The 23,013-nt window shown below is 40.9% G+C and overlaps 2 protein-coding genes across 2 annotated transcripts; one reads left to right on the top strand and one right to left on the bottom strand.

The window, feature by feature from the left end:
• The first annotated feature begins 1,146 nt into the window (after positions 1–1,146).
• Positions 1,147–10,575, top strand: LOC109875540 (protein NipSnap homolog 2). The gene is made up of 10 exons (XM_020467882.2): positions 1,147–1,467; positions 3,517–3,656; positions 3,874–3,919; positions 4,979–5,073; positions 6,390–6,460; positions 6,758–6,898; positions 7,222–7,253; positions 8,241–8,335; positions 8,521–8,604; positions 8,713–10,575. The coding sequence occupies exons 1-10, from the start codon at positions 1,346–1,348 to the stop codon at positions 8,775–8,777; spliced, it is 891 nt and encodes a 296-aa protein (XP_020323471.1). The 5' UTR covers positions 1,147–1,345; the 3' UTR covers positions 8,778–10,575.
• On the bottom strand, positions 10,322–21,573 carry LOC109875541 (phosphoserine phosphatase-like). The gene is made up of 6 exons (XM_020467883.1): positions 21,357–21,573; positions 14,241–14,384; positions 13,924–14,058; positions 13,553–13,698; positions 11,428–11,576; positions 10,322–10,915 (listed from the first exon to the last, which is right to left on the bottom strand). The coding sequence occupies exons 2-6, from the start codon at positions 14,378–14,380 to the stop codon at positions 10,805–10,807; spliced, it is 681 nt and encodes a 226-aa protein (XP_020323472.1). The 5' UTR covers positions 14,381–14,384; positions 21,357–21,573; the 3' UTR covers positions 10,322–10,804.
• Between the last annotated feature and the right edge of the window lie 1,440 nt (positions 21,574–23,013).

Raw genomic sequence — 23,013 nt, 5'->3', positions numbered from 1 at the left:
GTCAAATTTCTGCCCTGCTAGAGCTGCCCCGATCAACTGTAAGTGCTCTCATTGTTAAGTGGAAACGTCTAGGAGCAACAACGGCTCAGCCGCCAAGTGGTAGGCCACACAATCTCACAGAACGGGACAGTGCGTAGTGCGTAAAAATCGTCTGTCCTCGGTTGTAGCACTCAGTACCGAGTTTCAAACTACCTCTGCAGCACAAGAACTGTTCATCGGGAGGTTCATGAAATGGGTTTCCATGGTCGAGCAGCCGCACACAAGCCTGAGATCCATATGCACAATGCCAAGCGTCAGCTGGAATGGTGTGAAGCTTGCCGCCATTGGACTCTGGATATTATTGCCCATGATTTTGGAATTAGATGTTTGATGAGCAGGTGATTTGGTCATGTAGTGTGTATACAGTACCTGTCAAAAGTTTGGACACACCTACTCATTCAAGGGTTTTTCTGTTTTTCTGAAGACATCAAAACAATGAAATTACACATATGGAATCGTGTAGTAACCAAAAATGTATTTGAGATTCTTCAAAGTAGCCACCCTTTGCCTCGATGACAGTTTTGCCCACTCTTGGCATTCTTTCAACCAGCTTCATGAGGTAGTCACTTGGAATGAATTTCCAATGAAGTACATTTGTGGAATTTCTTTCCTTCTTAATGCGTTTGAGTCGATCAGTTGTGTTGTGACAAGGTAGGGGTGGTATACAGAAGGTAGCCTTATTTGGTAAAGACCAAGTCCATATTATGGCAAGAACAGCTCAAATAAGCAAAGAGAAACGACAGTCCATCATTACTTTAAGACATGAAGGTCAGTCAAGCGTCAGCTGGAAGAGTACATAAAAAAAGAGTATATCATTCCAGTCACCTGATGTAGACTGTCCTGGAGGCCGGGGAAATTAGAATTGGCACATCATCAAAGATTTTAGAATGCATGAAAAAATATTCAATTTATCCCCAATCATAGAAAATACAGTAGATATATTCAGTCAAGCAAAAAATAAAGAAATGAAGTCTACAAAGAAGAGGAACACACACACCAGTCTCCTTTTCAAGTGTGTATGTAAAAACAGTAACATAGTACCGAGGACAGGTGGTCCTCCCCTGGTCACACCATTCATTTGTTTGTGTTTTACTACCACCTGGTGGCTACATTGTAGACAAAGTAATAATAGTGTTTTTGCATAAGACGGAGGTGTATTCATTACGGAAATTGTTTATCGTTAAAGAACCAAACGGAAGCAAACAGAACAAAACGAGAGCTTCTATTGGACAAATTCAGCTAGGTCCCGCCCCGTTTGTTCCGTTTGCTTCCGTTTAAGCAATGTTTTGCAACCGATTCGTCGTAAATGAACACGCTCCAGCGTGATCAATGGAAGATGGCGACGCGAGTCCTTCAGAGATTTGGCAATGGCCTGAGTCAGGCAAAAAACACGGCCCAGTCAACAGGACAGACCGTCGTTTTATCCAGGTGTGACTATTATTACTTTTCACGTTTAGGATTTAAAGCGTTTGGGTTCTGACTTTTGTTCCATTGACGATTTAGGAGAATAGAGGCTCCCACTGACTCGTCTATGCTGCAAGTGTGCAGGAGTGAACCTGAACAAATGACTGCTAGCAAGCTAGCATAAATAGCTAGCCAGTCAACTATTGGCCTGTCGTCTATTTGATAAGCTACTAATTAGTGCACCTTCTAATTTGAGCTATTCTAAAATGGTTACATTCTTGAAGTTAATGCACGGCATACCCAGTTACTAGTGTACGTGTCTGTCTAACAGTGAATTATTATCACACTTGCTCAAGGTCATTATTATAAAGGAAGGGCTGTTGTGGATATACACTACATGACCAAAAGTATGTGGACACCTGCTCATCGAAGATCTCATTCCAAAATCATGGGCATTAATATGGAGTTGGTCCCCCCTTTGCAGCTATAACAGCCTCCACTCTTCTTGGAAGGCTTTCCACTAGATGTTGGAACGTTGCTGCTGGGACTTGCTTCAATTCAGCCACAAGATAATTAATGAGGGCTGGGACTGATGTTGGCCGTTTAGGCCTGGCTCGCAGACGGCGTTCCAATTCATCCCATAGGGGTACGATGGGGTTGATATCAGGGCTCTGTGCAGGCCAGTCAAGTTCTTCCACACCGATCTTGATAAACGGTTTCTGTATGGACCTCGCTTTATGCACGGGGGCATTGTCATGCTGAAACAGGAAAGGACCTTCCTCAAACTGTTGCCACAAAGTTGGAAGCACAGAATCGTCTAGAATGTCAGTGTATGCTGTAGCGTTAAGATTTCCCTTCACTGGCACTAAGGGGCCTAGCCTGAACCATGAAAAACAGCCCCAGACCATTATTTCTCCCCCACCAAACTTTACAGTTCGCACTTTGCATTGGGGCAGATAGTGTTATCCTGGCATCTGCCAAACCCAGATTTGTCCGTTGGACTACCAGATGGTGAAGCGTGATTCATCACTCGAGAGAACGCCTTTCCACTGCTACAGAGTCCAGTGGCGGCAAAAACTTTACACGCTTGGCATTGTGCATGGTGATCTTAGGCTTGTGTGTGGCTGCTCGGCCATGGAAACCCATTTCTTGAATCACCCAAAGGAACAGTTCTTGTGCTGAAGTTGCTTCCAGATGCAATTTGCAACTGAGCGCAGATGATTTTTACATGCTACACGCTTCAGCACTCAGCAGTCCCGTTCTGTAAGCTTGTGTGCCGGCGTTGCTCATAGAAGTTTCCACTTCACAATAACAGCACTTAAAGTTGACCGGGGCAGGTCTAGCAGGACATACATTTGACAAACTCACTTGTTGGAAGGGTGGCATCCTATGATGGTACCAGGTTGAAAGTCACTGAGCTCTTCAGTAAGGCCATTCTACTGCCAATGTTTGTGTATGGAGATTGCATGGCTGTGTGCTAGATTTTATACACCTGTCAGCAACTGGTGTGGCTGAAATAGCCAAATCCACTAATTTGAAGGGTTATCCACATTTGTGTGTGTATATATAGTGTAGCTTACTGTATTTTGCATGACATTAATTGACTATGTTACTACATCAGCATTTCTTTACCATATGTCAACTAGTCAATGATGCATCGTTTTTATTTTAAGAATTTTTAGTTCATAAGCACCATGTGTGTACTGTATGTGCAGCAGTGGTAGTCTGTGGCAAGCTGTAACTGTCAATGCTTGTTGTTTACTTTGGAAACAGCCAGAGACATGCAAGAAATGGTACTGCATGTAGGAGACTACTGTGCATTTTCTCAAACATTGTGTGTAGGCAGCTTGGGCATCAACATCATACAGTGCATGTGTTACTGTTATTATTCTTAGATAGACCTTGCTGTCATTCACCTGTAGAGAAATGTGGAATACATGCACGGGCAGATCTGACTTCAACTCACTACTCAGCAGTGAAATCCTTTGCTGCAGGAATAGATGAGTCAGTAACTTCATAAGATGTCTCCGTTCACATGTGTATTAACACCACCATCTGTATTTTTTTCTCCAGGGGGTTGTCAGCGTCAAACCATAGGAGTCGTGAAGACAGCTGGTTCAAGTCGCTATTTGTGCGTAAAGTTGATCCCAGAAAGGATGCCCACTCCCACTTGCTTACCAAGAATGAGGAAAGCAACCTCTACAAAATCCAGTGTAAGTTGTGCTTAACTGTAACTTGTTCACTTTAATTACCTTTTTATATTTCAGAGTTTTGAGTGCAGTGTAATAACCATAAGCATAATGTAGAAATGTGTAATTACAATACTTGTTTCACTGTACTTACAGACCTTGACTGTAATGTAAAGTGTGACCAATTTAACTCCTTCCAACACAGAGGACACTATGTCTAATAGAGCTTGTTCTGTTACAGTCCATAACGTGAAACCAGAGTGCCTGGATGCCTACAACCAGCTTTGGTAAGTAAAATGGACCTTGTTCAGTCTAGACCTTTATACCCGAAGCCGCTCAAGTAGTAGCCATACTGAGGGTAGTACTGTCGCAAATGGTTGTTTAATTTGGTTGTTGAGTATGTGTGAAATATAAGGTAAACGGTAGTAGTAGCTGGGATATTATGACTGCACAGCTGGTGTCACTAGTGGGTTGTGCACCCTTACAGAAAAAAACACATACTTTCATGTGTGGAAAATCACATGACGTGAAAACGTGTCTTTGGAACACATGTTGCCACATGTTATCAAATTAACGTCACATGAGATCACGTGAAATTCATGTGGTTTTTCCGTAAGGGCAGAGTTTAGCCAAAATGTTTTCAGTTTTATTCCTGTGATGCAATTGACTCAGTGGCATGGCAACAGTGTGTAGAATAATTTATCTATGCTTATACTTCAGATGACTAAGTCATAATAACCGTTTACTTATCGTATAATCTGCACAACTGGTTTAGACACAGAAGACACCGCCAAAATGCATATTTTAAACATTTGGGATGGGGATTGTTATAGAGCATTCTATTTAGCTGGGAAGTGTATGTTGAAGTCCTAAGAGAAACCTGACAAGAAAGCTGCAGTGGTGTCTGTGCTAACATCAAATTATTGCATCCAGGCATCAATAATAACAGTTCATCTGTTATAGTCATAATAAGGCAAATTATTGCATCCAGGCATCAATAATAACAGTTCATCTGTTATAGTCATAATAAGTCACATTTTTATATTATATATCAAACAATTATTATAAGGGGAACCTAGTCAGTTGCACAACTGAAGGCATTCAACCAAAATCTGTCTTCGGCATTTAACCCAACCCCTCTGAATCAGAGGTGCCTTAATCGACTTGCATGTCATCAGCACCCGGGGGGCAGTGGTTGTTAACTGCCTTGGTCAAAGGCTGAACGGCAGATTTCCCCAGCTTGCTGGCCCAGGGATTCGAACCACCGACCTTTCGGTTACTGGCCCAACGCTCTTAACCGCTAGGCTCCCTGGTAGAATGTGTTTGTTATTGTTTTCCCTTGACAGTGAGGAGACCCTGCCATCTATCCATAATGATAAGTACTATCCATGTGAGCTGGTGGGTACCTGGAACACTTGGTATGGAGAGCAGGACCAGGCTGGTAAGAATGCTGGCAGCAGAGTACACACTCCTCCACTTTCTAGTCTAGTTGAACTGCACATTCTCTGGAATTGGCACACCTGTAGGGATATGCAACCTTAGTTCAGGAGAAATGGCCTTCATTGAACCAGTCTCGCACATATTCGTAGTGATATGATGATTCAATTAAGTCGGCGTTACACCCACTTGGCAATAATAACAAAGCCTGCAAATAGTGCTGAGCATTTAACCGAAATGTTGGTTATTTTTAGTTTTTTAAACAACTAATCACAGGAGGTTGGTGGCACCTTAATTGGGGAGAACGGGTTCATGTTAATGACTGGAGCAGAGTATGTGGAATGGTATCAAACACATGATGTACAGGTGTTTAATGCCATTCCATTTGCTCCTTTCCAGCCATTATTATGAGCAATTCTCCCCTCAGCAGCCCCCTGTGCAACTAATTGACGAATGTTGGTTCAATTATTTGAATACCATTTCATTAGCTTTTTTCTGTGAGCTCAATGCACACATTGCACAGGTTCTCTAGAGTTAAATTAAATCCAGCCTGAACTGTGCGATGTAGTAGGGAGTTGTAGTTTCCAACAGGCCAATATTCTACATAGTTTAGCACATAAAATGTGGTAATTACCTACAATGACCATAATCCATTGTGCATATACTTGGCCGGTCTGTGTTTCTTTTACGCCTGCTACAGATGAGAAGAATGTGCAATCGTGAGGTGATATAGAGAGCAGCTGTTACCTCAAAATACATGATATAAGTGATTAATAGTTGGTATTCAGCAGTCATAAAAGTATGACTTATTTACTTTGAAGAACTACAAAATAATGATTTTGTCAGAAAGCATAGGCAGCAGCTCTATAGAGATGAGATGTTGACTTGGAATTAAATAATAAAGTAATCAAATAAAACAAATGTAATATACACAACAACTGAAATAATGTATTCACGTAAAGTAATGGGCAGTCACTACCATCATGGGACATCATGGGACTAATTGTTTTATTCTGTGTTACAGCAATCAACCTTTATAATTGAAAACTGTGATTATAGTTTTTATAGTCGAACCGAAACCAAAGCCACCTCAAAAAGCACTAATTGCTCAGCACCTGCAGACATCTACCTTTCCAGGACCAGTGTTGCCTAACCCCAGCCTACCCATGTAATGTCTACACATGTTGTCCGTAGTTACCTGGCTGTTGGTTTTGCATTGCTGAAATAATGCCCTTACACTTATCAGAAGGATTATGGATATGTCTCTGAATATGCTTATTATTGCTTTGCAAAGTCATTTCTGTTGTGTGTTTTTTCCAGTCCATATGTGGCGGTATAGAGGAGGATACCCAGCTCTGACTGAGGTCATGAGCAAACTTAGGCAGAACAAGGTAACAAACTGTTGCATGACTGTCAATTCCTCCCCGGCAGCATCTAGAAGCCTTCACTTTGAATATAGTATTCTAGAATATAGCTTCATATGCTAGTATTGTCTGATGTAGCCTGTCACATTAACTCATATACTGGGTGACCAACCTTCCTTCTGAAGAGCTTCTGGGTGTGCTGGCTTCTGCTCCAGCCCCCTGGCTTATAATCTACAGCTAAAGAACCCCTCTCTAGATAGACAGTGCGGTATCATATGTGCTTATTGATATGAGGTTGACACCCAGATTGACGTTCATCCACAGGAGTTCATGAAGTACCGGGAGGAGAGAGGAAAGATGCTGTTGTCTCGTAGGAACCAACTGCTCCTGGAGTTCAGCTTCTGGAATGAGCCCATCCCTAGGAAGGGACCCAACATCTACGAGCTCAGGTCCTACCAGCTCAGAGTGAGTACTTAGTGACTGAACCTCATTAACCATAGTTATAGGGGTTTAGTAGTACTACTAGGGGTTTAGTTTAGGATGGTGCTATATTTCTGAACAAATATGAATCACCATGAGATAATGCAAAAGGTGGGCAATTGTTGACATAAAGTTTGGAGAGTTTGTATATGCTCTATGGAAACATTATGCTCATAAATGTAGGCCTATATTGCAATCCATGTGAAAGGGACTTTATGATTCATTTTGAATCGTGGAGGAAATTGTGTCACACACTTTGATATTCCTGTAAAATACAAAACCTTTTTTCTCATGTTTCCTTTTTCCAGCCTGGCACCATGATTGAGTGGGGTAATTACTGGTAAGGCAATCTGATGACATTTTAACTACTCATCATCTTTACTTTCAGCATATAGTTTTATTTTTCTGGTTAACACTTTCTTCCCCACTTTCTCCTTAATTAAAGCTATTCCAGAGAGACACTATTTTGATACTCTGTTAGATCCTAGAGTGCACAGGATTTAAAGGGAGATTATACTATTGTCCTTGCTATTTTCAGATTGAATTTAGTTGTTTACATTCAACAGGAGCCTATGAGCCTGGATGACTCCATTCTCTCAGGTTTATGTTGAAAACATTTGTTTGTTTATGACAAATATTCAATATTTCAATGTTAATTGTCCTGAATTATTCAAACTTGTCTGCCAAAATAAGTTTAATTTGTGATTGTGCGTACTCCCTCTGATTTATTTGATTCAGTAATTGATCAGAGTTATCAATTCTAATTGGGGAAAATGTAATAAATAAAAAGAAGTCATGCCACATTGTTAAAGCAACATGAATTAAGTCAGTATGATTTGGCTAATTAAAATTACTGTACATGATTGGTATTGATATGGATGTATATACGATGACTAATGGGACTGCTTCAGAGCCAATAATGAAATGTCTCCAACCCCACACCATACAGTTAGCAGTCTCAATGCATGAGTACGTCCAATCCAACTGTCTGTATAGCCAACTGGTTCTGCCAAACTGGAATGATAGTTTTCAAGCAAGCTCAATCAAACCGTATGAGTAGTCAAATGAGTGTCCAAAGAGTCAACATTGGTTGAGACACCACATGCACAGTAGCCCATTATAATTGTAAATGGCTGCTGTGCTCGCCTCTTTGACAGGTCATCATGACAAATAAGAATATGTTCTTAATTGAATACTTGTATAAAGTAAGGTTAAATAGATATAACAATTATAATCTGCATGGGGTGGCATTGAGCAAATGTGAAGATGAAGCATTGGTTGTGGGGAAGTGTTGTGACTGATGCTGTGATTGGCATGTTTTCCCAAGGGCCAGAGCTATTGGCTACCGCCAGCACAATAGTGAGGCTGTCGGAGGGTTCTTCTCCCAGATCGGAAACCTCTACATGGTGCACCACCTCTGGGGTGAGGCCAGGCAGACCAGCTGTATCGCTCCTCTCTCCTTTCCCCTCGTTCATTCACACAGATCTAACATTCTTGTAGCCTCTCAGCCTAAAAGCCTAGTACATCTTATAAACAAAGGTGTTATTCTTTTTCTAAAAGAAGACAAACATTAATTTTATAATACAGTGTTTCATTGTTGATTTCAGCTTACAAAGACCTTGAGGCCAGAGAAGCCACAAGGAACGCAGCTTGGCAACATGAGGGTTGGGATGAGGTTGTGTATTATACAGGTCAGCAAAATCAGTTATGAAGTGTACTTTCACATAGTGTGCACACTTTTTAAATGAAAAATAATATGAATTACTTTGAACTCTCATCTGACCATGTATCTGTTTCAGTTCCTCTCATTCAGCACATGGACTCCAGAATCATGATCCCAATGAAGGCTTCCCCGCTGCAGTAACCTATGAGAGATCACAGAAGGCCGAATGCCAAACCTCACCTGTTTTTAAATGTAACAAAGTAAAAAATCTCACTGCCGTGGTCTCAATCTCTAGTTAATGTTGCCAACCAACCCCCCTCTGATTTGCTTTGTCTTTTACTTTACCCATTTCTGACTTTGCACCCGCAAGCAATATTTGGTACTCAAAAAACATCACTGAGACACAGGAGGTTAAAATATCATATCCCATCTGGAAACTGTTGCCTAAAATACTCTTTCTATAATTGGAAGAACTCTAAGGCAATGGCACGAGAGCTCAACAGTGCAAAAACCGCATATTGAAACCTCCTGATAGTGGTTGGGTGGAGAACTGATGTCCAACATACTGGGTCATATTAACACTGGTCACCTGGCCACAGCAGATCTAGTATATATTTTTTTTTAGAACCAACCAAAGTGCTGCTTTGGAAAGAAGGCTAGCCTAGCTGTGTGTTCTGTTTGCAGTGAATAAGAATTGGGCAACTGGGGCACGACTTGACAAAAAAAATCACTATAGATGCACAATGTGTGATTTAGCGGTTATTTTGTTTATTTAATGTAAATATGAATCACATTGTTGCATTGCAAAATTACACTTTTGGCTGAAATCTGATCTAAGAAATGCTGTTACTGATTAAAACAGAGTGCTAGAAAGACAGTCCAAATGGCAAGTGCATTGTTACTGTATTTTGTCAACAGAGAATATCTACTTAATGGTCAATTATGTAACTTTGAAGTGAAGGCACTGAGTGGGATTATTTCTTCTTGGGATAATTTGTGTATTAGTATTGTACTGTTAGACATTTACTGCACTGCTGGAGCTAGAAACACAAGCATTTCGCTGCACCAACTTTAACATCTGCTAATCTGTGTACGTGAAAAATAAACTTGGATTTATTTGAGAACTGGTATGATGAATAGAGCTAAAGCCCATGCCTATTTTAACCCAAAATGTATTCTGTGAATTTTTTCAAGCGCATGTATTGATTGCAATCGTGGGCATTCTCCCTATTTCTTTCCCATCTGCAATAAGCTTGACATGTTATTGTACTGGTTTAGTGCACATGGCTTGTTTTAACCTTATGGAGAAGATATTGCCCAGTTTGATCAGATTTAACATGTTTTCGGTTAGGCATAATGAATAATCTGTTCTGTGTTAAACCACAAGTCTAATATTATCATGGAACATTTGTGCCCAGGTGCAACTACCAATGTACTGAAATGAAAGTTTAATTGTGGAGTCATGCTGCTACTCATTATGATTTTAAAAGATGTTTAAGGGTTGATAGTAGCATGCCTCATACTAGTTTTATTCCCTGATTTACAGGGTATTTATGAAAGGTGGCAAGAATTGTCAGCACAAAGTTATTCAAAGAGAAACTGGTAACTGTGGAAACTGCTGCCCTTTGTTGCCAGACTGTGCGCTAGCCAGTACAATATGGATGTGTTTGTCATTGTTTAGTGGATGGTACCATGAGTCTGACACAAAGAAAACAAGCAATTAAATGACCACGCACACTCAGAACTGCATTTTACACTTTTACTATTATTAGTGTCAATAGCAAAATTAAAACATCTATAAATGCACATTTGATGGCACATATTGTACAATGCAGTAGTTGTATTTTCCTGACCACTAAAGCATTGAAATGAGGACAAAACCACAAAAGTGCAGTTTAAAACATCCAGGATTGGGGTCAATTCAATTATTCCCGAATTAAACAAATGCTGAATTGAAATGGAATTGACTCCAATCCCTCCAAAAATAACATTTGGTTAACCTGAATTATATTCTCTAGTAGAAAAATTAAGGGTCAAACCCAAGAAGACACTATTGTTGTGGAAACATTTGAATTAAAACTTCTTTTTTTTTATTATTGACTGGAGGAAAAAAAAGTGTGCATTGGATAAAACCATAAAAGGCACACCATTAGGTGAAAATAAAACACTGATGTTAGCATTAGTAACACTAGTTGTAAGAGGTTTCAGGTTTGTATGGTATTTCTTTGTTAAATCTTCTCCAGTTCTTTTAGCAGCTCTCCAAAACTTGTGACGTACCACAAACTTTTCTCCTTTACTTGCTGCCTGACCACATTTCCACCAAATCCAATGAATGCATTCTGAAAAACAAAACAGTGTGCTGAGGAAAATTGCTTAAAAGGCAACCAGTGTCCATTATTCCAGTATTACTTTACATTATAGCTGCCTTTAACACCTGACAATCTGGTACTGGGGTGTATTCATTAGTCGCAGACCATAGCAAAAAGTTTTGCAATGCAAACTTGAGTTTCTATTGGACAAATTCAGGTAGGTTCCTCCCCGGTTCGTTCCGTTTGCTTCTGTTTGGTTCCTAGTGAATACACCCCTGTAATTGTGTCTTTGAAAAAGGCACTTAATAATTAACTCCTCCACAGGCACTGCTCTGCTCTGCTGTTAACACTGCTCCCCCTAAAATGTGTTGTGTGTGTGTTTCTGTGGTGTCTAGGAGTGTTGGGAGCAGAGACAAATATACAAATTTCCTTCTCAAGATGGATAATGAAGTATTCTATGACAGAAAGCCGGAGATTACATAAATAACAGCTTTAAATACTAGCATGTCACCTGTCTTTAAGTGTATTGACAAAACACTTACTGCAGGGGGACAGGCCTCCAGGTCTGTGGCTCCATCGCCAATCATCACCACGTTCTTGAAGCCGTGCTTCTCCTTGAGCATGCTGATCACCTTCCCCTTCCCATTACTCTCAGATGTGGGCTGGGTCTCGTCAAAGCCAGCATACTCACCTAGGAGGAAAATATTATGGTTTGAATTAATAAAGAATTCCTCCCTGTAGAGGCCAATCTACTGCTTGCTTGGCTGAAACCAGCCCTCTGAAGTTCAGTTCAAGTTTTATTAAGTACAGTAAAATGCTTCACTTGCAAGCGCTACCCAACAGTGCAGTAATCAATATCAAAATAGTACAACTAATGCAAATACAAAATATACAGACCAGTTAAAATTTGACACCTACTCATTCAAGGGTTTTTCTTTATTTTTCAAAATTTCTACATCGTAGAATAATAGTGAAGACATCAACACTGAAATAACACATAACCCAAAAAAGTGTTAAACAGGAAAATATATGTTATCATTTTAGATTATTCAAAGTAGCTACCCTTTGCCTTGATGACAGTTTTGCACACTCTTGGCATTCTCTCAACCAGTTCCATGAGGTAGCCACTTGGAATGAATTTCAATTAACAGGTGTGCCTTGCTAAAAGTTCATTTGTGGAATTTATTTCCTTCTTAATGGATTTGAGCCAATCAGTTGTGTTGTGACAATGTAGGAATGGTATACAGAAGGTAGCCCTATTTGGTAAAAGACCAAGTCCATTTTATGGCAAGAACAGCTCAAATAAGCAAAGAGAAACAACAGTCCATAATTACTTTAAGACATGAAGGTCAGTCAATATGGAAAATGTCAAGAACTTTGAAAGTTTCTACAAGTGCAGTCGCAAAAACCATCAAGCACTATGATGAAACTGGCTCTCACGAGGACTGCCACAGGAAAGGAAGACCCAGAGTTACCTCTGCTGCAGAGAATAAGTTCATTAGAGATACCTGCCTCAGAAATTGCAGTCCAAATAAATGCTTCACAGAGTTCAAGTAATAGACACATCTCAACATCAACTGTTCAGAGGAGACTGTGAATCAGGCCTTCATGGTCAAATTGCCAAGAAACCACTACTAAAGGACACCAATAAAAAGAAGAGACTTACTTGGGCCAAAAACCACAAGCAATGGACATTAGACTGGTGGAAATCTGTCCTTTGGTCTGATGAGTCCAAATTTGAGATTTATGGTTCTAACAGCGTGTCTTTGTGAGACGCAGAGTAGGTGAACGGATGATCTCTGCATGTGTGGTTCCCACTGTGAAGCATGGAGGAGGTGTGACGGTGTGTGGGTGCTTTGCTGGTTTCACTGACTGTGATTTATTTCGAATTCAAGGCACACTTAACCAGAATGGCTACCACAGCATTCTGCAGCGATACACCATCCCATCTGATTTGCGCTTAGAAGAAGCATCATTTGTTTTTCAACAGCACAATGACACAACACACATCCAGGCTGTGTAAGGGCTATTTGACCAAAAAGGAGAGTGATGGAGTGCTGTATCAGATGACCTGGCCTCCACAATCACCTGACCTCAACCCAATTGAGATGGTTTGGGATTAATTGGACCGCAGAGTGAAGGAAAAGCAGCCAACAAGTGCTCAGCATATGTGGGAACTCCTTTAAGATGGTTGGAAAAGCATTCCAGGTAAAGCTGGTTGAGAGAATGCCAAGAGTGTGCAAAGCTGTCATCAAGGCAAAGGGTGGCTACTTTGTAGAACCTCAAATATATTTTGATTTGTTTCGCACTTTTTTGGTTACTACATAATTCCATATGTGTTATTTCATAGTTGTGATGTCTTCATTATTATTCTACAATGTAGAAAATATAAAAATAAAGAAAAACCCTTGAATGAGTAGGTGTGTCCAAACCTTTGACTGGTACTGTATATAATAAAGAAAACACAATAATTATATATGCAGGGTCAGTGCCAATACCAAATGTACAGCGATACTGGAGTGAGAAGATTGCCACCTGTTTTTGCTTCAAGTCGTCAAACCAAAATAACCCATAATATTCAAACATTAATGATCATACAGTAATCAACTACAGTTCATCCCTGCAACAGTGTGAGGTGATTCTGATGCTGCTCTGATCTGCTCTTACCATTGAAGTAGAACTTGAGGCGGTTGGCATATACGTGATGGAGGGGAATGCTGAGTTGAGTGGCAACATGCTCCACGATACAGCAGAAACCGCCAGTGACCAGGAACACCTTCACGTTGCGCTGGTGCAGAGTATCAACAAGCTCCCTGGACAATGGATGGAATTGTGTCCATTTATTCTACAACATGCAGAAATTAGTACATGTTTCATAGGCAATTGTGCAACTTGAGGTTAGACACCCAGCTTGAAGAGACTACTGGAAGTTCAACCATTTTATGTGCGAATGACGATAAAATTACAATAGCCTCTGCTAATAATGAAATAGTGTTGAGTGGAAAAGAATTGACCAATTGAAATCAGCAACCACTTACTTAATACCTGTCGTCAACTGGGGAGGGTGGTCAGTTATCAGTTTGTTCACTTGTTCCCTCGAGCATCGGATGATTGACAGGCGCTCTGTCAGAGCGGTTTTAAAAGTCACTGACCCCCCCATGGCCTTGCGAGTCCTGAAATGAGAGAAACTCAATGTACTCAACAAATATGTTGAGAATGAAACATTTAGAACATAACATGTAGAAAATTATGGCACAGAGAAATGTAGAGGGGAATGTAGAAGGGCCTAGATAAACGAGAGAAGAAAGCACATGCTTTTCATCTTAAAATCATTATGAATTGCTACACAACATACATTTCTGTGACAGCATCTCCAACCCCGCAGAATTTGGCTAGCTCATCAATGCCTTCTTCTCTGATAATAGTGCTGTCAACATCAAAGCACACAGCGTCTGCTCTCCGGAAAATTTCCTTTGTCTGCGATAAAGTTGTCATTATGCTGAAACAAAAGCATGCAGGAGAGACAAAAACATAATTGATTGTTTAACTGACAGTGGTCATTTCTATTTGAACAGGACAGTACATTGAAAGTGCATCAGATAACAAGTAATTCAATTTGTCAATAGTAGACAGTTACAGAGGTCATGAGAAGGGAAAGCAAAGCCTTAACTACTTGAGCATGCATGAAGCATGCATGAGAGCATCAGCTGTTCCGGACGACTGTGTAATCACACTCTCCATAGCCGATGTGAGTAAGACCTTTAAACAGGTCAACATTCACAAGGCCACAGGGCCAGACGGATTACCAGGACGTGTACTCAGAGAATGCGCTGACCAACCTGTCCCTGACAGAGTCTGTAATACCAACATGTTTCAAGCAGACCACCATATTCCCTGTGCCCAAGAACACCAAGGCAACCTGCCTAAATGACTACCGACCCGTAGCACTCACGTCTGTAGCCATGAAGTGCTTTGAAAGGCTGGTCATGGCTCACATCAACACCATTGTCCCAGAAACCCTAGACCCACTCCAATTTGCATACCACTCCAACAGAACCACAGATGATGCAATTTCTACTGCACTCCACACTGCCCTTTCCCACCTGGACAAAAGGAACACCTACGTGAGAATGCTATTCATTGACTACAGCTCAGCATTCAACCCCATAGTGCCCTCAAAGCTCATCACTAAGCTAAGGACCCTGGGACTAAACACCTCCCTCTGCAACTGGATCCTGGATTCCTGACGGGCCGCCCCCCAGGTGGTAAGAGTAGGTAACAACACATCTGCCACGCTGATCCTCAACACGGAGGCCCCTCAGGGGTGCATGCTCAGTCCCCTCCTGTACTCCCTGTTGACTCATGACTGCATGGCAAAGCACGATTCCAACACCATCATTAAGTTTGCAGATGACACAACACCGTCAACGATGAGACAGCCTGTAGGGAGGAGGTCAGAGACCTGGAGGTGTGGTGCCAGGGTAACAACCTCTCACTCAACGTGACCAAGACAAAGGAGATGATTGTGGACTACAGGAAAAGGAGGACCGAGCACGCCCCCATTCTCATCGATGGGGCTGTAGTGGAGCAGGTTTAGAGGTTCAAGTTCCTTGGTGTCCACATCACCAACGAACTATCATGGTCCAAACAGACCAAGATGGTTGTGAAGAGGGCACGACAATGCCTATTCCCCCTCAGGAGACTGAAAAGATTTGGCATGGGTCCTCAGATCCTCAAAAAGTTCTACAGCTGCACCATCAAGAGCATGGTTGCATCACCGCCTGGTATGGCAATTGCTCGGCCTCCGACCGCAAGGCACTACAAAGAGTAGTGTGTACGGCCCAGTGCATCACTGGGGCCAAGCTTCCTGCCATCCAAGACCTCTATACCAGGCGGTGTCAGAGGAAGGCTCTAAAAATGGTCAAAGACTCCAGCCAACCTAGCCATAGACTGTTCTCTCTGTTACTGCATGGCAAGCGGTACCAGAGCACCAAGTCTAGGTCCAAAAGGCTTCTTAACAGCTTCTACCCCCAAGCCATAAGATTCCTGAACAGCTAATCAAATTGCTACCCAGACTGTTTGCATTGTCCCCCCCAGCCCCCCCCTTTTTTTTACACTGCTGCTACTCTCGGTGCTATATGCATACTAATATGCATGCAATAACAATGGTTGATACTGAAAATAGATATTATTGAATGCCTGAATCAATTACACTTTCTTTGACATTTAGCTAACATTTCAACCTGGACTTAGTAAACATAAATCTGTCTCCCTCAGTATGATATGTTGTTTCTATGGTATGTATTAATTTGTGGATGTCCATCATCTATTTTGTATATGTTACGAATTACAATTTGTATTGTAAAAACACAATTCGTATTTTCATTTTATTTTTTACCTTTATTTAAGGCAAGTCAGTTAAGAACAAATTCTTATTTTCAATGAAGGCCTAAGAACAGGGGCAGAACGACATATTTGTACCTTGTCAGCTCGGGGAGTTGAACTTGCAACCTTTCGGTTACTAGTCCAACGCTCTAACCACTAGGCTACCCTGCCACCCCAATATGTTAAGAATTTGCAATACGTATGATATGTTAAAAAAACACCCTATTTGTTGTGGCTGACGTTAGCTAGGTGGCTAATGCTAACGTTAGCTAGGCTGCTAACGTTAGCTAGGCTAGTGGTTAGGGTTAGGAGTTCAGTTAAAGTTAGCATGTTAGCTAACCCGTCCCCTATGTACACGGAACAAAAATATAAACACAACATGCAACAATTCCAAATATTTTACTGAAATACGTTATCTAGGCTGCCAACGTTAGCTAGGCTGCTAACGTTAGCTAGGCTAGTGGTTAGGGTTAGGAGTTCAGTTAAAGTTAGCATGTTAGCTAACCCTTCCCCTATGTACACTGAACAAAAATATAAACACAACATGCAACAATTCCAAATATTTTACAGAAATAGTTTATAAGGAAATCAGTCAATTATAATACATTCATTAGGCACTAATCTATGGATTTCACATGACTGGGAATACATATATGCTTTAGTTGGTCACAAATACCCATTAAAAAGAGGTAGGGGCGTGGCTCAGAAAACCAGTCAGTATCTGGTGTGACCATCATCATCTCCTTCACATAGAGTTTATCAGACTGTTGATCGTGGCGTTTTGAATGTTGTCCGTCTCCTCTTCAATGGCAGTGCAAAGTTTCTGGATATTGGCTGGAAGTGGAGCACACTGTCATACACATCGATCAAGAGCATCCCAAACATGCTCAAAGGGTGATGTGTCTGGTGAATATGCAGGCAATGGAAGAACTGGGACATTCTCAGCTTCCAGGAATTGTGCAAAGATCCTTGCTACATGGGACATTATCATTATGAAACATGAGGTGATGGTGGCGGATGAATGGCATGACGATGGGCCTCAGGATCTCTTCACGGTATCTCTGTGCATTCAAATTGCCATGGATTAAATTGAATTGTGTTTGTTGTCCGTAGCTTATGCCTGCCCATACCATAACTCCACCATGGGGCACTCTGTTCACAATGTTGACATCAGCAAACAACTTGCCCACATGACACCATAAGATGCTGTCTGCCATCTGCCAAGTAGTTGAAACCATGATTAATCCGTTAAGAGCACACTTCTCCAGTGTTTTAGTGGCCATTGAAGGTGAGCATTTTCCCACTGAAGTCAGCTACAACGACAAACTGCAGTCAGGTCAAGACCCTGGTGAGGACGATGAGCATGCTGATGAGCTTCCCTAAGTCGGTTTCTGACAGTTTGTGCAGAAATACTTCAGTTGTACAAACCCCAGTTTCATCAGCTGTCCGGGTGGCTGGTCTCAGATGATCCCTCCCGCAGGTGAAGAAGCCGGATGTGGAGGTTCTGGGCTGGCGTGGTTACACGTAGTCTGCGGTTGTGAGGTTACACGTAGTCTGCGGTTGTGAGGCCGGTTGGATGTACTGCCAAATTCTCTAAAACAACGTTGGAGGCGAATTATGGTAGAGAAATGAACATTCAATTCTCTGGCAACAGCGCTGTGGGGCCCCAGCGCTGATCCTCAACACTGGGGCCCCACAAGGGTGCGTTCTGAGCCCTCTCCTGTACTCCCTGTTCACCCACGACTGCGTGGCGACGCACGCCTCCAACTCAATCATCAAGTTTGCGGACGACACAACAGTGGTAGGCTTGATTACCAACAACGACGAGACGGCCTACAGGGAGGAGGTGAGGGCCCTCGGAGTGTGGTGTCAGGAAAATAACCTCACACTCAACGTCAACAAAACTAAGGAGATGATTGTGGACTTCAGGAAACAGCAGAGGGAACACCCCCCTATCCACATTGATGGGACAGTAGTGGAGAGGGTAGTAAGCTTTAAGTTCCTCTGCGTACACATCACAGACAAACTGAATTGGTCCACCCACACAGACAGCATCGTGAAGAAAGCGCAGCAATGCCTCTTCAACCTCAGGAGGCTGAAGAAATTCGGCTTGTCACCAAAAGCACTCACAAACTTCTACAGATGCACAATCGAGAGCATCCTGTCGGGCTGTATCACCGCCTGGTACGGCAACTGCTCCGCCCACAACCGTAAGGCTCTCCAGAGGGTAGTGAGGTCTGCACAACGCATCACCGGGGGCAAACTACCTGCCCTCCAGGACACCTACACCACCCGATGTCACAGGAAGGCCATAAAGATCATCAAGGACAACAACCACCCGAGCCACTGCCTGTTCACCCCGCTATCATCCAGAAGGCGAGGTCAGTACAGGTGCATCAAAGCTGGGACCGAGAGACTGAAAAACAGCTTCTATCTCAAGGCCATCAGACTGTTAAACAGCCACCACTAACATTGAGTGGCTGCTGCCAACACACTGACTCAACTCCAGCCACTTTAATAATGGGAATTGATGGGAAATGATGTCAAATAAATCACTAGCCACTTTAAACAATGCTACCTAATATAATGTTTACATACCCTACATTATTCATCTCATATGTATATGTATATACTGTACTCTATATCATCTACTGCATTTTTATGTAATACATGTATCACTAGCCACTTTAACTATGCCACTTTGTTTACATACTCATCTCATATGTATATACTGCACTCAATACCATCTACTGTATCTTGCCTATGCCGCTCTGTACCATCACTCACTCATATATCTTTATGTACATATTCTTATCCCCTTACAATTGTGTCTATAAGGTAGTAGTTTTGGAATTGTTAGCTAGATTACTTGTTGGTTATTACTGCATTGTCGGAACTAGAAGCACAAGCATTTCGCTACACTCGCATTAACATCTGCTAACCATGTGTATGTGACAAATAAAATTTGATTTGATTTGGTGGACATTCCTGCAGTCAGCATGCCAATTGCACACTCCTTTGTGCAATTGTGCCAATTGCACACTCCACTCTTTTGCGTGACAAAACACCACATTTGTGACTTATTTCAGGAAACGAGGCATATGTTGCACATCACTACTTTACAGGAGAGGATTTTTTTTGTGCCTTAATAACAACTGTGTATGCCATTTGTAAATACGAATACAATTGTTAAATTAAGAGCTTACTTGGTTTAGCCACTGAAAACGGCATGAACCTTCCCACTAGCTATGATTGGATGAGATAATGGATGGGCTGGACATGCCGAGAGATGAGTTTGGATTGGTCTGCCATGTATCACGCTTCTGTCTATAATGAGCTGCTCAGTGGATAATCTTTACTAACACAGCTTTTTTTTAAAGATAGCTCTCCACTTTCTGGAGGACTCAATGCCCCATGGAAGCAGAGTATTATAGCTAATGAGATGGAGAAAATTCAGATGTTTGATTGCAAATGCGGAGGGAGTCAAAAAGAGAACACAGAAGGTTGTTGTATAAAATATCTCCGGTCTCCGGATTACATCTTCAAACTAAGGGCAACCATGGCATCCGTGACATAAACGGAGAAGCGTTCATCCATGTATTCAGGTAAGAGAGTCTAGCTAGCTACATTTTCAGATATTCTACGTTTCTAATTTTGTCAGAAAAAAATTGTATTCGTATCTCAGAGCCATTTGCGTTGCTAGTTGTAGCCTAATGTTAGCTAACTTTGAACCTAGTTGGTTAGTGTTTAGCTACCTGTAGATTCATTTCAGCTAAGTAAACATGGGACAAACACTTGGCGTTCATATTTTTGTTCAGTATAGTTGCTAATTAGCTAATATTGTCTGTGATGAGATTCAAACACACAACTGTTGAGTTGCTAACATTCACATTAAAATGCCCACCCATCCCGACCAATCCCCCTCCTTTCGTTTTTGCCTTAAGAAACCTTCTGTCTTTTGTAACCATACCAAACATAACATACCTACTGATTTCAGTGTCCAGAGTTTGCATTTACCATGTTATGTCTAACTATGAGACCATGCTGAACATTTGGCGACAACATGAAAAATAAAATGATGTGATCAGCTCAAGCATGCCATCGTATCTGTACCATACATGATTGATCAACAGATGCAGTGCAACAATCTGATGATTTAAACAGTGGTGTAAAGTACTGAAGTAAAAATACTTGAAAGTACTACTTAATTCGTTTTTTGGGGGAGTATCTGTACATTACTTTACCATTTCTACTTCACTACATTCCTGAAGAATAGTATGTACTTTTTACTACCTACATTTTTCCTGACACCCAAAAGTACTCATTACATTTTGAATGCTTAGCAGGACAGAACTGGTCTAATTCACACTTATCAAGAGAACATCCCTGGTCATCCCTACTGCTTCTAATCTGGCGGATTCAAACACATGCTTCGTTTGTAAATTATGAGCGTTGAAGCGTGCCCTGGGCTATCCGAAAATAAAAAATAATTTTTAAAAATGGTGCCGCCTGGTTTGCTTAATATAAGGAATTTGAAATTATTTAAACTTTTAATTGACACTTAAGTATATTTGAGCAATTACATTTACTTTTGATACTTAAGTATATTTTAAACCAAATACGTTTAGACTTTTACTCAACTAGGATTGTACTGTGTGACATTTACTTGAGTCCTTTTCTATTAAGGTATCTTTACTTTTACTCAAGTATGACAATTGGGTACTTTTTCCACCACTGAATTTAACAACTTTACCTTTCATTTTCTATAGTTAAAAATGTCATCGAAATAACCAAGTCTGTTGGTGCAACGTTTAGTTCTAGGCGCTGGCAGTAGAAACAAAGAGCACAACAGCACCCTGCCCTTGGAGAAAACTATCCCGCAATCGAACTGTTGTGTAACACTCTCCTCGAGAAAAATGAATTGCATGCGCGCAAAAGGTAATGAATGCCATTGCCAGATTGCGTTTTCACTGCAATACATTTGTGCACGGTTGGCATCACAGAGCAAAACAATGGAGTTCATTTGAAATCATGCAATGCGTTACATAATGTATCAATTCAAGGACAATTTATGAATCTGCATTACCTGTACAAAGTGTCCTTGATGGTGTTAAATGGTACTCTTCATGTATTTTTGGGCATGTGCTGGACCTGCAAGCTAATTTATTCAATAAGAAAACAATGTTGTGTAAAATGTTCTTGGTTGCTAAAGTGTTGATATAGCACTGTCCCCGGTTTCAGTATTGTCCGACTTCCCAGATGCATTCAATAGGTTCACTGGTGAGGAAGAGAAAGCTGCGCGAATCAAATGAAAGCCGGTACGTGAGACCGCCCACTACTGTTTCCTTTTACGTAACGTTAGTTTACCCACTACGCAGTGGTGGCCTAATGCCTCGATCGGTATAGCGCCTCCAATAGAAACCGTACCCATTACATTAGGAAAACTGTTGTAATGAACACTTATGAGAATGGTGGACTGAATTTTCTGGACTTTACTACTTTAAATAATACTTTTAAGATCAATTGGATAAAACAATTCCCAAGAAGACCTACTTCTATCTGGAATTTTATTCCTCATCATGTCTTCTCTACTTTTGGTGGCCTTAACTTCATGTTGTTTTGCAATTATAATATTGACAAAGTTCCAGTGAAACGTTCTGCTTTTCATCGGCAGGTTTTCTTGTCATGGTCCTTAATTTATAAACACAATTTTTCTCCACACAGATATTATATATGGAATAATCGGGATATATTGTATAAAAATACCTCTCTGTTTTTAGAATATTGGTTCCGAAATAATATCCTATTGGTGAGCCATCTGGTAAATGCAGAGGGTCTTTTACTCAGTTATAAAGAATTCTTATCACTTTACAAGGTCCCTATAACACCTAAAGATTTTGCAATTGTTTTAGATGCCATTCCCTCAGGTGTTGCTATGTTATTCAGGAACATGTCTAGACCTGACCCTCAGAGCCTACCTTCTGTTGACCCTGTTGACTCATCAGTAGGAAAGATTTGTTTCTCTTTTGGTCCATTCAACAACAGAGCGATACGATCCTTGTTTCAGCAGGATGTTGTATCTATACCTTATGTCATGCCTTATTGGAATGGATTTATTGATAATATCTGTTGGAAAAAAGTATGGATGTTGCCACACACATACCTACTTGTTAACAAAATTAAGTAAGTTTCCTTTAAAATTATTCATAAATATTATCCTGCCAACCACTATTTGAAGAAGTTTAAGGAAAACAAACTCAAATTGCTCCTTTTGTAATGACCACCCAGAAACAGTGTTGCATCTTTTTTTGGCATTGTATGCATGTAAGAAAACTGTGGCAAGACATCAGTAGGTTTATAATTGAACACATTTATGAAGATTTTACACTATTGTGGAGAGATGTACTGTTTGGATTCTTTATATACAATAGAAATAAGCTGAAACATTTTTATGTAATTCATTTCATTATTCTTTTGGCCAACTTTCATATACACAAATGTAAATTTACAAACAGAAAACCACATTTTCGTACCCTACAAAAAGAAATTGAACTGTATTTTAAGACGGTTAAATGCTCTACCAACAAAAAAGCTGTTAGTATTGTAAGTATATGCATGTCCCTTAATCCCTTAAGGTCCTTGTGTAAATTGTAATGTGACCCCTTAGCTCGATTGTCCATTGTTTGTAATCTATGTATGCTTGTGTTCCCTCATGTGCTTTGTGTATTGATGTTAAATTTAAA

The sequence above is a fragment of the Oncorhynchus kisutch genome, linkage group LG18 (genome assembly GCF_002021735.2).
Source record: "Oncorhynchus kisutch isolate 150728-3 linkage group LG18, Okis_V2, whole genome shotgun sequence".
NCBI lineage: Eukaryota > Metazoa > Chordata > Actinopteri > Salmoniformes > Salmonidae > Oncorhynchus > Oncorhynchus kisutch.
Note: the sequence above shows the minus strand (reverse complement) of the source record. Positions and strands in the feature narration are given on the sequence as shown.